The 13,459-nt window shown below is 37.9% G+C and overlaps 1 protein-coding gene across 5 annotated transcripts; it reads left to right on the forward strand.

The window, feature by feature from the left end:
- The first annotated feature begins 1,683 nt into the window (after positions 1-1,683).
- Positions 1,684-11,827, forward strand: LOC117433017 (oocyte zinc finger protein XlCOF26-like). Of its 5 annotated transcripts, none has more exons than XM_059016161.1 (3): positions 1,684-2,053; positions 4,345-4,600; positions 9,417-11,827. In XM_059016161.1, exons 2-3 carry the CDS (start codon positions 4,358-4,360, stop codon positions 10,467-10,469), a joined length of 1,296 nt encoding a protein of 431 aa, XP_058872144.1. In that variant the 5' UTR covers positions 1,684-2,053; positions 4,345-4,357; the 3' UTR covers positions 10,470-11,827. The 5 variants fall into 5 exon arrangements, with proteins under 5 accessions (XP_058872144.1, XP_058872145.1, XP_058872146.1 ...); XM_059016162.1 differs by adding an exon at positions 5,063-5,193 and having other exon boundaries at positions 1,694-4,600; XM_059016163.1 differs by having other exon boundaries at positions 1,695-2,053; positions 4,381-4,600.
- The last annotated feature ends 1,632 nt before the right edge of the window (positions 11,828-13,459 follow it).

The raw sequence follows: 13,459 nt of genomic DNA on the forward strand, positions 1-13,459 counted from the left end.
TAAAGCATAGGGAGCATTGTAAAGCACATAGAGGTCTGGTAAAGCATAGGGAAGCATTGTAAAGCACAGAGGAGTCTGGTAAGGCACAGGGAAGCATTGTAAAGCACAGAGAGGTCTGGTAAAGAATAGGGAGCATTGTAAAGCACAGAGAGGTCTGGTAAAGCATAGGGAAGCATTGTAAAGCACAGAGAGGTCTGGTAAAGCATAGGGAAGCATTGTAAAGCACGGAGAGGTCTGGTAAGGCATAGGGAAGCATTGTAAAGCACAGAGAGGTCTGCTAAAGCATAGGGAAGCATTGTAAAGCACGGAGAGGTCTGGTAAGGCATAGTGAAGCATTGTAAAGCATAGAGAGGTCTGCTAAAGCATAGGGAAGCATTGTAAAGCACAGAGAGGTCTGGTAAAGCATAGGGAAACATTGTAAAGCACAGAGAGTTCTGGTAAAGCATAGGGAAGCATTGTAAAGCACAGAGAGGTGTGGTAAACCACAGGGAATCATTGTAAAGCACAGAGAGGTCTGGAAAATCATAGGGGAGCATTGTAAAGCATAGAGAGGTCTGGTAAAGCATAGGGAAGCATTGTAAAGCACAGAGAGGTCTGGTAAAGCATATGGAAGCATTGTAAAGCACAGATAGGTCTGGTAAAGCATAGGGAAGCATTGTAAAGCACAAAGAGGTCTGCTAAAGCATAGGGAAGCATTGTAAAGCACAGAGAGGTCTGGTAAAGCATAGGGAAGCATTGTAAAGCACATAGAGGTCTGGTAAAGCATAGGGAGCATTATAAAGCACAGAGAGGTCCGGTAAAGCATAGGGAAGCATTGTAAAGAACAGAGAGGTCTGCTAAAGCATAGGGAAGCATTGTAAAGCACAGAGGTGTGGTAAAGCATAGGGAAGCATTGTAAAGCACAGAGAGGTCTGGTAAAGCATAGGGAAGCATTGTAAAGCACAGAGAGGTCTGGTAAAGCATAGGGAAGCATTGTAAAGCACAGAGAGGTCTGGTAAAGCATAGGGAAGCATTGTAAAGCACAGGGAGGTCTGGTAAAGCATAGGGAGCATTGTAACGCACAGAGAGGTCTGGTAAAGCATAGGGAAGCATTGTAAAGCACGGAGAGTTCTGGTAAGGCATAGGGAAGCATTGTAAAGCACGGAGAGTTCTGCTAAAGCATAGGGAAGCATTGTAAAGCACAGAGAGGTCTGGTAAAGCATAGGGAAGCATTGTAAAGCACAGAGAGGTCTGCTAAAGCATAGGGAAGCATTGTAAAGCCCATCCATCCATTGTAAAGTACATCCATCCATCTATATGCAACACTTTTGTTATTATATATATATCTGGAGAATCGCTTATCAAACTGTGTTTAAAATTTCATTGCTAATTCTCATCACGTTGATCAAATTACTGATGAAACCTACTGGAGAGCGGTGGCTGATTGTTGTCTAATATCGGGTAATCAGGCCAGCTCACGGAGTTTTGTTCTTTTACTACAAATCTATTGCTATCAGAGGGAGACCGTCTGGAGCATTATTTCATGTTCGCTTTTTTGCCGTGTCTGGCTCTAAGCATTAATCAAAAGAGCTCGGGATTTTGTTAAATACAGTCTTTATAATACAACGCTTTGATAGAGGAACACTCCAAAGCAGTAGGTGGCAATAAGCCGTTAAAGCAGCCATGAAACAGAGGGAAAGCATAAAGGAAAGGAAGAACAGCTTCCCATAACAACAGCAGTCCAGAACAGGAAGAGGTTCCCTGTTTCTCAATGTTACAGCACACTGATGATACGCTTATTCAGAGCTGAGCAGAGGCGCAGGCATAAAACAAAAACTAAACATATTTATTTAGGGCGTAAAAAACAACCAAATACGGCTGCATTACATTTTATTAACGATTAAAAAAAAGGTTTTAGGTGGACAGACAAAAACGTGCTGTACGGAGATCGATAGTATTGTGTTCATGACAACACTACTGGCAAGAAAAATAGCGTCGATACGCCGCCGTCAACCGCAACTACACTGCTTACATGAATTAGTGGAAACAAGACGGTCAAATTGCAGTATCTGACGTAAGTGTGCTTTTATTCTGTTTTACTTATATATCCCCTTCAGTCGCTGCGTGCAGCCTTTATTGCAACACGTTAAGGTCCATTTGTCATCTATTTCACATTACAATCCCATTATATATTATTAAACTGCACTATAATAGTGTTCTAAAAATAAATACAAATATAATGTATACTTTTGCGCTGTAACTAAGAAATTTACAATCGTAAAGATTGTTTTCAGTGCTTCCGCCCAAAAGCCCTGATTTCGAATCTTGACATCTGTGACGTCACTAGAGGAAAACAAAGCACAAACTTACACACAATATTGCTCTGAATCCAGCTGGTTTAACAGACCTCTAGAGGTACAGACGTGCTCAAATTTGTTGGTACCCTTACAGCTCATTGAAATAATGCTTCATTCGTCCTGAAAAGTGATGAAATTAAAAGCTATTTTATCATGCCTTTGGTATGTCATAGAATAAAGCAAAGAAGCTGTGAAAAGAGATGAATTATTGCTTATTCTACAAAGATATTCTAAAATGGCCTGGACACATTTGTTGGTACCCCTTTGAAAAGATAATAAATAATTGGATTATAGTGATATTTCAAACTAATTAGTTTCTTTAATTAGTATCACACATGTCTCCAATCTTGTAATCAGTCTTACAGCCTATTTAAATTGAGAAAAGTAGTCACTGTGCTGTTTGGTATCATTGAGTGCACCACACTGAACATGGACCAGAGAAAGCAAAGGAGAGAGTTGTCTGAGGAGATCAGAAAGAAAATAATAGACAAGCATGGTAAAGGTAAAGGCTACAAGACCATCTCCAAGCAGCTTGATGTTCCTGTGACAACAGTTGCAAATATTATTAAGAAGTTTAAGGTCAATGGAACTGTAGCCAACCTCCCTGGGCGCGGCTGCAAGAGGAAAATCGACCCCAGATTGAACAGAAGGATAGTGCGAATGGTAGAAAAAGAACCAAGGATAACTGCCAAAGAGATACAAGCTGAACTCCAAGGTGAAGGTACGTCAGTTTCTGATTGCACAATCCGTCGCTTTTTGAGCAAAAGTGGGCTCCATGGAAGAAGACCCAGGAGGACTCCACTTTTGACAGAAAAACATAAAAAAGCCAGACTGGAATTTGCTAAAATGCATATTGACAAGCCACAATCCTTCTGGGAGAATGTCCTTTGGACAGATGAGTCAAAACTGGGGCTTTTTGGCAAGTCACATCAGCTCTATGTTGACAGGCGAAAAAATGAAGCTTTCAAAAAAAAGAACACCATACCTACAGTGAAACATGGAGGAGGCTCGGTTATGTTTTGGGGTTGCTTTGCTGCGCCTGGCACAGGGTGCCTTGAATCTGTGCAGGGCACAATGAAATCTCAAGACTATCAAGGCATTCTGGAGCGAAACATACTGCCCAGTGTCAAAAACCTCTGTCTCAGTCGCAGGTCATGGGTCCTCCAACAGGATAATGACCCAAAACACACAGCTAAAAGCACCCAAGAATGGATAAGAACAAAACATTGGACTATTCTGAAGTTGCCTTCTATGAGTCCTGATCTGAATCCTATCGAACATCTATGGAAAGAGCTGAAACTTGCAGTCTGGAGAAGGCACCCATCAAACCTGAGACAGCTGGAGCAGTTTGCTCAGGAAGAGTGGGCCAAACTACCTGTTAACAGGTGCAGAAGTCTCATTGTGAGCTACAGAAAACGTTTGATTGCAGTGATTGCCTCTAAAGGTTGTGCAACAAAATATTAGGTTAGCGGTCCCATCATTTTTGTCCATGCCGTTTTCATTTGTTTTATTATTTACAATATTATGTTCAATAAAAAATCAAAAGCAAAGTCTGATTTCTATTAAATATGGAATAAACAATGGTGGATGCCAATTACTTTTGTCAGTTTCAAGTTATTTCAGAGAAAATTGTGCATTCTTCGTTTTTTTGTGGAGGGGTACCAACAAATTTGAGCACGTCTGTATATATTGAACCTATTATTCAATTTAACCGACTTACTTATACTTATTGTTATTCATAATTTTATTAGGCCTAATATTTATATATAATACTATTAAATTGTTACTAACACAGTTAAAAAAATAATAATAGGCCTATTTTAGCGATGGTTAAACGGTGTGCTGTAGTGTTTTGTGGTAATTCCACATACAGTGGACATAGTGTCCGCCTATTTCCAAATGATCCTGTTAAAAGGTGACTTTGGGTCAAGTTTGTCCAAGTTAAAAGGAAAGCTTTTCATGAGACATCCAATTCCGTGATTTGCGGCGCTCATTTCACATCCGACAGCTTTGTTAATGAAATGCAGTTTGCGATGGGTCTCAGTCGTAGGAGAGATTTGAAAAGCGGGGCAGCACCGACTATACAGCCAGTACACACGGAAGAGCAGATAAGAAAGGAGAGAAAAAGACGAAGTAAGCTACCGGGGAAGAAGAGAGACAGGTGGAGTGTCTCTTCATATAACACGCCAGTGTGTTTGTCTTCAGCTGCAGTTGTCAATAAGAGGCCAAGAAGCCAAGCCGTTAAGAAAGTGGAGGTTGCTAGAGTAAGTATAAATTTATTTTCTTGGGACCACTCTGATTAAATCTCCCCAAATGTTTTGTACTTTTCAGTTCCTCACCAGTCCGTAGTTACCATATATAGTAAAAACTCAAATGTATAAATGAGTAATTGTATGTAAAAAAATAATGTGATATCTTGTAACAGTTGTAAGTTGCTGGATAAGCGCATCTGCTAAGAAATAAATTATATATATATATATATATATATATATATATATATATATATATATATATATATATATATATATATATATATAATTACACACAAAAACATTTCTGAGATTTTCAATTACTTGTAGCTTCTTCAAGTCCACAAAGATGCAGCTACAGTACAAACTGCAGATAAAATAAAAAAAAACGCATTGAAAATAGTAAAAAAAATGTTGTTGTCGTCAATTAAATTACTCTCAGAATACATTTCAGTCTCCGCTTCAACCTCACCTCAGATAAGTGCACGGGAATGCGTTGCATGGAAAAAAAAAAGTATTTGTGAAAGTAAAATCGACAGCCCACTTCAAGATCAAGATTTGTGATGCAGAAATCGTAAAATAATGATTCCACTCATCCAGCTTTTTAGGTAAGCTTTGGATTTACAATGTTATCTTTACAAGGAGGCTGTGTGGTCCAGTGGTTAAAGAAAAGAGCTTGTAACCAGGAGGTCCCCGATTCAAATCCCACCTCAGCCACTGACTCATTGTGTGACCCTGACCAAGTCACTTAACCTCCTTGTGCTCCGTCTTTGGGGTGAGACGTAATTGTAAGTGACTCTGCAGCTGATGCATAGTTCACACACCCTAGTCTCTGTAAGTCACATTGGATAAAGGCATCTGCTAAATAAACAATAAATAAATACAAGATTATAATGTTGATTGCTAAAGAATCTGTGCGTCCCTCCCAAAAAAAAAATTAAAAATGAACACCCTTACGAAATGATATGTTATCAAGGTAACGAGGTAAAAACAGCGGAGTTTCCCCGAAATAGGTGAAGTATGCTACCACAAGTCACCACTATACAAACTATTGCTCTTACAAATAATAATAATAATAATAATAATAATAATAATAATAATAATAGTCGTGGGTTTTATAAACACACACACTACAATAAGCACTTTTAAGTAATGAAGAGCTTTTCACTCTACCTGCAGATGCAGATACAGATGCTTTCATTTTGGAAATCAGTGCTATTTAATTGCCAGATACAAAAGGTGATACAACAGACCAACATACACGGAAGTTAACTGCAAAAGCCAGGGCGAGCTGTACAGAATATATCCTCCCACCAATCAGCATTACCAGCCCGCTGACACGGGGGCATATCCCTCGCATTCCTAATGCCAGGATCGCTGTTTTCCCTTGCTGGAGGTTCAGCCAATTCTTCTTCCTCACAGTTTACTCCATTTGAACCCTCGCTCTCGCTGTCCTCACTGTCATAAAGATTGTTCAGTTTGTCAGAGAAATCATAATGATCGCTTTCACGCTCTGAAGCCGTTGTATGCTGGTATCTCTTCACGGCATGTTTTCCTCTAGTGACGTCACGCCAACTTTGTGCTTCTTCGATGCGTGGGCAGTGTTTTCTGGAATGATTTATCATTTTATGCCTCTCGGAGCGTTAGAATCGACCAGTGACATGTAAGTTCTTGCCCATTATGAAAGTAACCTAAATACGGGCCGAAAGCCAAAAAAATTTTATTTGTGAGATATGGACTTTAAGTTTCCTATCTGTGTATCATTATAATTCATATACCTTTTTTTTTCTTCAAAGTTTTGGTAGGGCAACTTTCGAGATCCAAAGAGTCTTTAAAAAAAACACAAACTGTTTTAAAATTTCTAAAAATGAAACTGAAAAACATGACCTAAAACGTGTACATTATTATTATTATTATTATTATTATTATTATTATTATTATTATTATTATTATTATATTTTTTAAATATAATATATTGGTTTTTGAAATCGAATGTTTATACAGAAAGCAAGTCCATTAGCTCATTATATTATACTAAAATCATTCCTATAAATTTGTATTTACAGTTACAGTTTGTATTTTGAGTGTATATAACATATAGCTGCCATCTTACATTAGTGCAGAGGCTTGTCTCATTGATTAAATCCTTTGGCTACTCCCTTATTCTTGTTCATATAAGTTAAAACAATATTTGTCTAGCCTTGCGAGATCGAAATATATATATATATTAATAAATAAAGAAAGAAATACATACATATAAAATTCTAATAACATGTACATTTCTAATTGTATGTAAAACATTAGCAGCAAATTTAAGGAACAAATTAATGAATACAATGAATACCTGTTGATGTAAATTGGTTTTCGTTTTCTCCATGTGGAAATACAGGGATAGGAGTAAGACTCCCATTGCAAAGCAGTTTCACCCATCAATGGTTTTATTGTGAGGGGCAGCAGTGTGGAGTAGTGGTTAGGGCTCTGGACTCTTGACCGGAGGGTCATGGGTTCAATCCCCGGTGGGGACACTGCTGCTGTACCCTTGAGCAAGGTACTTTACCTAGATTGCTCCAGTAAAAACCCAACTGTATAAATGGGTAATTGTATGTAAAAATAATGTGATATCTTGTAAGTCGCCCTGGATAAGGGCGTCTGCTAAGAAATAAATTATTTATTTAATTAGAGACCTGAGCTTGTAACCTAAATACTGTGGCGAATCAAGCTAATACCTCCGAACTCAGGAAAGTATTAGTCCTGTGTTTATATAGCTGCCACGTGAAATGTTCACTGTTACATTCATCTTGTGCAATATTTAAATCTGAATTCTCCTGCGCTTTGGTTAATATGTTAAAGAAGGGTAATTTGCATGTGTTTGTAATCCAGATTGGAAATAAGACTTCCATTGCACTGTATAGCAGTTTAATCATTTCTTGGATTCCTCCTATTGTGTGATATATGTCTGATATACCTCACTGAATGTGAACAAACTGAAAAGCAAAATCTCTGGTTTCTGACACAGAAGGGTAAACTATGTAAGAATGCGTGAACAGTTACCAAAGTGAACAGTGTCGTGCCACACAGGAGCTTTGAAATGCATTTTTATTTCATCATATTTCCAAATTCATCTGCAGTGCACCACATTTTGTGTTTTCTCTGAATATATATATATATATATATATATATATATATATATATATATATATTTCAAATCCATAAACAATTTCTGCTTTTTCAAACTTACTGTGGGATGTGATTTGCTTTTAGGAGAGATCAGGGATGGGTTTCATGAAAAAAAGGAAAAAAGTCACTTGCTTAATATGCACAATATACCCTTTTTTATTATTAATGAAGCATTTGTAATTTTCTCATAAAAATTGGCAGGTTACAGTACACTGTAACTCACTCAAAAATAGAAAATTCTGCAACATTTTTGCTCGTTAAGCTTTAATAAGTAATTTAAAGAAAAATAAAGTGAGAAAAATACAGAAATGATTTATTTATGACGTATACGTCAAAACATTACTGCGTATTACCTTTCAGTTCAAGGCGGTGAGCGTCAGATGTAGTAGATACTAGAGGCCGCTATAGGGTGTAAAGGTCAAGGATGAGACATTTGGTAGAATTTTATCTTCTTGAGTGAGTGAGTTGTGTTCTTTTGCACAGTTTCTAGCGACCTCTAGTGGTGACTACACCCGACGCTCACCGAACTGAACTATTTTTTATAAATGAATAATTTCTTTTTTTTCCTCACTTTATCGTTCTTAAAATGACCTATTAAAACCTAACAAGCAAACATTTGGCAGAATATTCTATTTTTGAGTGGGTTCGTTAACTGTGCCATACCCCATTGGCATTTACAGTCCAGGTTGTCTTTATAAAATACATTTTCCACCTAGTGATTTTATAAGGTGCTTGGTTTGAGTTGCCATTTAATACAATTCTTTTTTAACTGATTTGTGCAAAGCAAAACTCTAGATATAAAATACATTTACAAGTATTTGTCCAGTTTAAAAGAAAGCTTTGACTCATGAGTTACTCCATTTTTAAAAAGCTGGGATTAAGTTTGTCATTCTAAATAGTCTGGAACAGTTCAAAAGATTTTTTAGCTTAATTTATTTATTTTAAATAGTCCTGTGAGTTAAGTTTCGTGATTGTCTTATCTGTACAATCTAATTATCTAGATATGTTTTAAACACAAATTAGTAATACAGTAGGATTTCATGTTGGATTTCGAGATATCATATTTTTAAATTTTTGCCATTTTTTTCGTTAAGTATATGGAAAACTACAAAGTGGCATCCAATTCAAAATGTTAACGTAACATTATTCAGCAGGTTTCATTCGACTTTCTGAAGCAAAACGATTTCATTCTATATTATTATTATTTGTTTATTTAGCAGACGCCTCTATCCAAGGCGACTTACAGAGAGGGTGTGTGAACTATGCATCAGCTGCAGAGTCCCTTAAAACAACATCTCACCCGAAAGACGGAGCACACGGAGGTTAAGTGATTTGCTCAGGGTCACACAGTGAGTCAGTGAGAGAGCCGGGATTTCTTTTCTTTGAACACTGGACCACACAGCCTCCTATAGGGGGATGATGCTAAACTCTTGGCCACAGCTGTATGTAAACAAGCTTCTTGAAAGTATGCTTGATGACATTGTTCTCGCTTCAGATTCAATATACTGTTTCGACAAATACCCAAGTGAAATATACCTTTAGAGATATAGTTCTACTATAGAACTCGCAAATCAGGTCATTTACGTTATGTGGGTAATGTGCACATAATACATTTTAAAAAGAAGCATAACATATTGAAATCTTTTTTTTTCAGGACTTTGGCTCTGAAGAGGCAACGTTTGGATCCAGTATGGAGCCCATTGCAGAGCAGGTGGCTGAACTGAAACTTATCCAGATTAAAGAGGAGGTCTCTGAACTGGAAATCGACCCTGTTGAGAAAGAGTCCCCGGAACTGGAGAATATCTGCATCAAAGAGGAAGAGGAGGCTGAAGGGGAATCGCTTTACATCAGGAGAGTGATTGTGGAGTCGGATTATGTCTACGTTAAACCTGAAGAATCTGACCTTGAAGTTTCAATTGAAGGACTGAAGTCTCAAGACACTAATGTTAAGAATGGAATGGGATCTGTACAGTTGGAATATCACATCTCTCTGCCAGACACTGTCCAAATGCATCCTTCACTGCAAGGTGAAGAGATACCTTTGGTGACCACAGTGCTTCCAACCAATGAGTCAAATACAGAATCTAAAACCAAACGTGGCAGGCATGTGGGACGACATCAGTGTATTGAATGTGGGAAGAGTTTCGTACAATCCTACAACCTTAAAGTTCACCAGAGGACTCACACAGGAGAGAAGATGTACCCCTGCACCAACTGTGGAAAGACCTTCAGTCAAATCGGCAGCCTTAAAAAACACCAGCTGACCCACACCGGAGAGAAACCGTATCAGTGCTCTGAATGCGGGAAGAGATTTAGCCAGACCAGCAACCTGAACACCCATCGGAGAATTCACACGCGGGAGAAGCAGAACCGCTGCAGCGACTGTGGGAAAACGTTCAATAACCTGAGCAACTTGAGAGCGCACCAGAAAATCCACACGGGAGAGAAGCCGTACCTCTGCCCCGAGTGTGGACAGAGTTTCAGTCTCTTCTGGAACCTGAAGAGACACCAGAAAGCCCACGCAGGAGAGAAGCAGTATTGCTTTATGGAATGCGGCCGGACTTTCAGTCAGTTCAGCTCCCTTAAAAGACACCGGAAAGTCCACACTGAAGAGAAACCGTATCACTGTACGGAGTGTGTCAAAACCTTCAGGACATACAGATCCCTGAAAGGACACCAGAAAATTCACACAGGAGGGAAACTGTGACTCTCCTAAATGCGGCAAGACTTGTAGTCACTGAGACTCTGTTACAAAACACAGGAGAGACATCATGGGCTTGAAGACAAAGTGGAAGGCAATTTACTGACAGCATGTAAATGCAACCTTTAGAAAATGAAATGCTGTGCCATTTATATTGTGTGCAAAATCCATGCTGAATGCGCTCAGATCCACAGACATGAAGATATTTTAACATGATATTTTACTTTGATCTGAAGTGCTTTAAAATGCTCCAACTTGACAGCAGTACGTTTCTAAAACACAGACGATCATGTAAGAACTCAGACCTACACTTCATATCCCTAGTCCAATTGCGGTCTCTTGCAATGACAGACATTTCGAATAAAAGTTTCTTTTCATCTCCTCGTTGAAGGCATTGAAAAGGCGCCGAGTGGAAACGTCGTTGAATGGGTTCGGTTTCTTTTAGTATTTCTAAATGGAGCACTGTTGAGTGCTTTCGAGTTATGGATGTTGTTGATAACCAAGACTCATGGACTTGTCCTTTATCCCGACATCAGCTTGTCAATGAGATGTAAAAGTCGAGAGCTGTTATAAGACAGGAATTGGATTAAAAAATGACTGCTTTTATAAGAAAAAAATAATTTATGTTATTAATTAGTCATCAGATGATTTTATCCAAAGTGATTTAGAGACTAGGGGGTGAACTATGCATCATCAGCTGCTGCTGCAGAGTCACTTACAGTAGGACCTCATTTGTTTTACATCTCATGCAAAGGATGGAGCACAAGGAGGTGAAGTGACTTGCTCAGGGTCACATACACAGTGAGTCAGTGGTTGAGCTGGTATTTTGAACTGGGATCCTGCTGGTATCAAGCCATTTTCTTTAACCACTGGACCAGCAAGCCTCCATAATATATTTCAAATAAAAGGAATAAAGGTTTAAACAATGCAATTGTCATTCTTTATATATTTGCTTCATTATTTGGTAGAAATGATATCTGTTGATAAACTAAAATGAATTTTGGAGGGCTGTGAGGCCCTGTGAATGTGATAATCTATATATTGTGTATGTGTGTTTTTATTCTTGTATTTTGAGTTAGTTTGGCTGGGATGGGGTTCAAATCCCATCCCTGCAAAATCCACATGCAGAATGTGACCAGGTCCTAATTGAATAATTGATAGTCGATTAAACCTGGCAACACGGTATAGAAGAGGAACCAGTTCCTTTGACCTGGGAGAGTTAGTTTATGAGCAGGAATGGGAGCAGCAGGTTGTGCTCCCTGGCACTGCTCTGAGATGCCCCTTGCTTCATTGTTTTGTGTATTTTGTTTACATCTGAAAACAAATGTGTGAAAAACATTAAAAACTGCAGTCTTTGTCTCCTTCCTCTGTTATTCCTGTTGCTAGCCTTGGCTTCAACGCTACCCTTCCACAGGAGGGAATGAAAGAATGTCGCAGTGAATCCAGTCTAACTCATTTTTTATATACAAGAGGAAGATTGAGGTAAAAAAACAAAAAAAAACATGGAATTTACAAGAGTTTTACATAACATCAATGTACAGCTATGGCCAAAGGGTTTGCATCACTATAGAATTAATTAATTTTGCTTCACAAAGTCGAATTAAACCTGCTGAGTAATGTTATGTTAACATATTGAATTGCATACCGTTTTGTAGTTTTCCATATACTTAACAAAAAACTGACAAATTTAACGTGACGTTTTGAAATCTAACATGAAATACTGTACTACTATCTTCCGGTAGTCTTTTGCGATATCATTTTGTCGTTTCTTTGATTACATAAAATATAATTAATAAAATATTAAAATTTTGTTCATATAGGATTTTTTTGTTTTGTTTTGTTTAAATTATGTCTCTATCCTAAAATTCTAGATGATGCAAAACTTGTGGCCATAACTGCAGTGAAACGGTGGTTGAATTATCCAGCTTAAGAGATGTCTGATCTTTCCTTATCTCCAAACCCTTTTCCTTTCATGTGGTTCTTGCATTTACTCAAGTGCTGTTTGTTTATGTTTTTATATGTCATTAAGCTGTTTTTATACCTTTGATATACAATGGTATAAAAATGTGGTGGATATTTATAACTTAATATTGCTTACCTAGGGTAAATTAAGTAAAACACATTTGTTAGTACAGTCGCCACTGCTTCGAACGGGCAGTTTTGGTTGTATTTTTGTCAGCACTCTCCTCAACTACAAAAAACCCAGCTTTTTTAAACAATGTTGCATTGTTTGCTGAGTGACAGAGTTCCAAGCTTCAACAAGCGCAGAGCATCTCACAGAGAAATTTTATTTACACTGAATTTTCGTGCTGATGCTCACCACTTTTCTTTTTTTACACTGTGTACAGGGATTAAATAGCCAAGGTACAGTACAGGGCTAATCACTCAGTACCGAGGTGCAAGCAGCTGATTGATCAGTCTGTCAAGCTTTTACTACAGTAAAGTGCTGCCTTTTTTATTGAAATCTATGTTAATGCCAAGGTAACGAGGTGAAAACAGGTGATTGGTGGATTAGTAAGAGCGATTACTACAGTATAAGCAGTGTGTTTGTTATTTAAATGTATGTGAATGGCACATAACAGGATCCAAACAGCTGAGTTTTCCTGAAATATATGCGTGCTTAACACGGTATAAACGATGCCTTTGTTATTGAAATCAAAGGGAAATGGCAAACGCTATTTGCATGACATGAATGGCTGCCCACAATAACCCTGGACAGCATAAGTGGTGGATACTGTATATGCATTAATTGTAGTAGCTCAAAAGAAAACATTATCTAACATACAGTTCCTATAGAAAGTATACACCCCTTTGAACTTTTTTTCACATTTTGTTGTGTCAGTGCCTCAGAGTTTCATGCATTTAAATGAGGGTTTTTTCCACTTATCTACACACCATACTCCACACTGTTAAGGGGAAAAAAGTTTTTATTGAGAAAAAAATGATATATTAAAAATACAAAACTGAAAGATCATAACTGGATAAGTCTCCACCCT

Source organism: Acipenser ruthenus, chromosome 52, assembly GCF_902713425.1.
Source record: "Acipenser ruthenus chromosome 52, fAciRut3.2 maternal haplotype, whole genome shotgun sequence".
NCBI lineage: Eukaryota > Metazoa > Chordata > Actinopteri > Acipenseriformes > Acipenseridae > Acipenser > Acipenser ruthenus.

Bases quoted from the DNA above. Each gene is read 5' to 3' on its own strand.
- LOC117433017 (XM_059016161.1), top strand. From the start codon at position 4,358: ATGCAGTTTGCGATGGGTCTCAGTCGTAGGAGAGATTTGAAAAGCGGG. The intron at 4,601-9,416 runs GTAAGTATAAAT...TTTTTTTTTCAG, and splicing joins AGAAAGTGGAGGTTGCTAGA to GACTTTGGCTCTGAAGAGGC.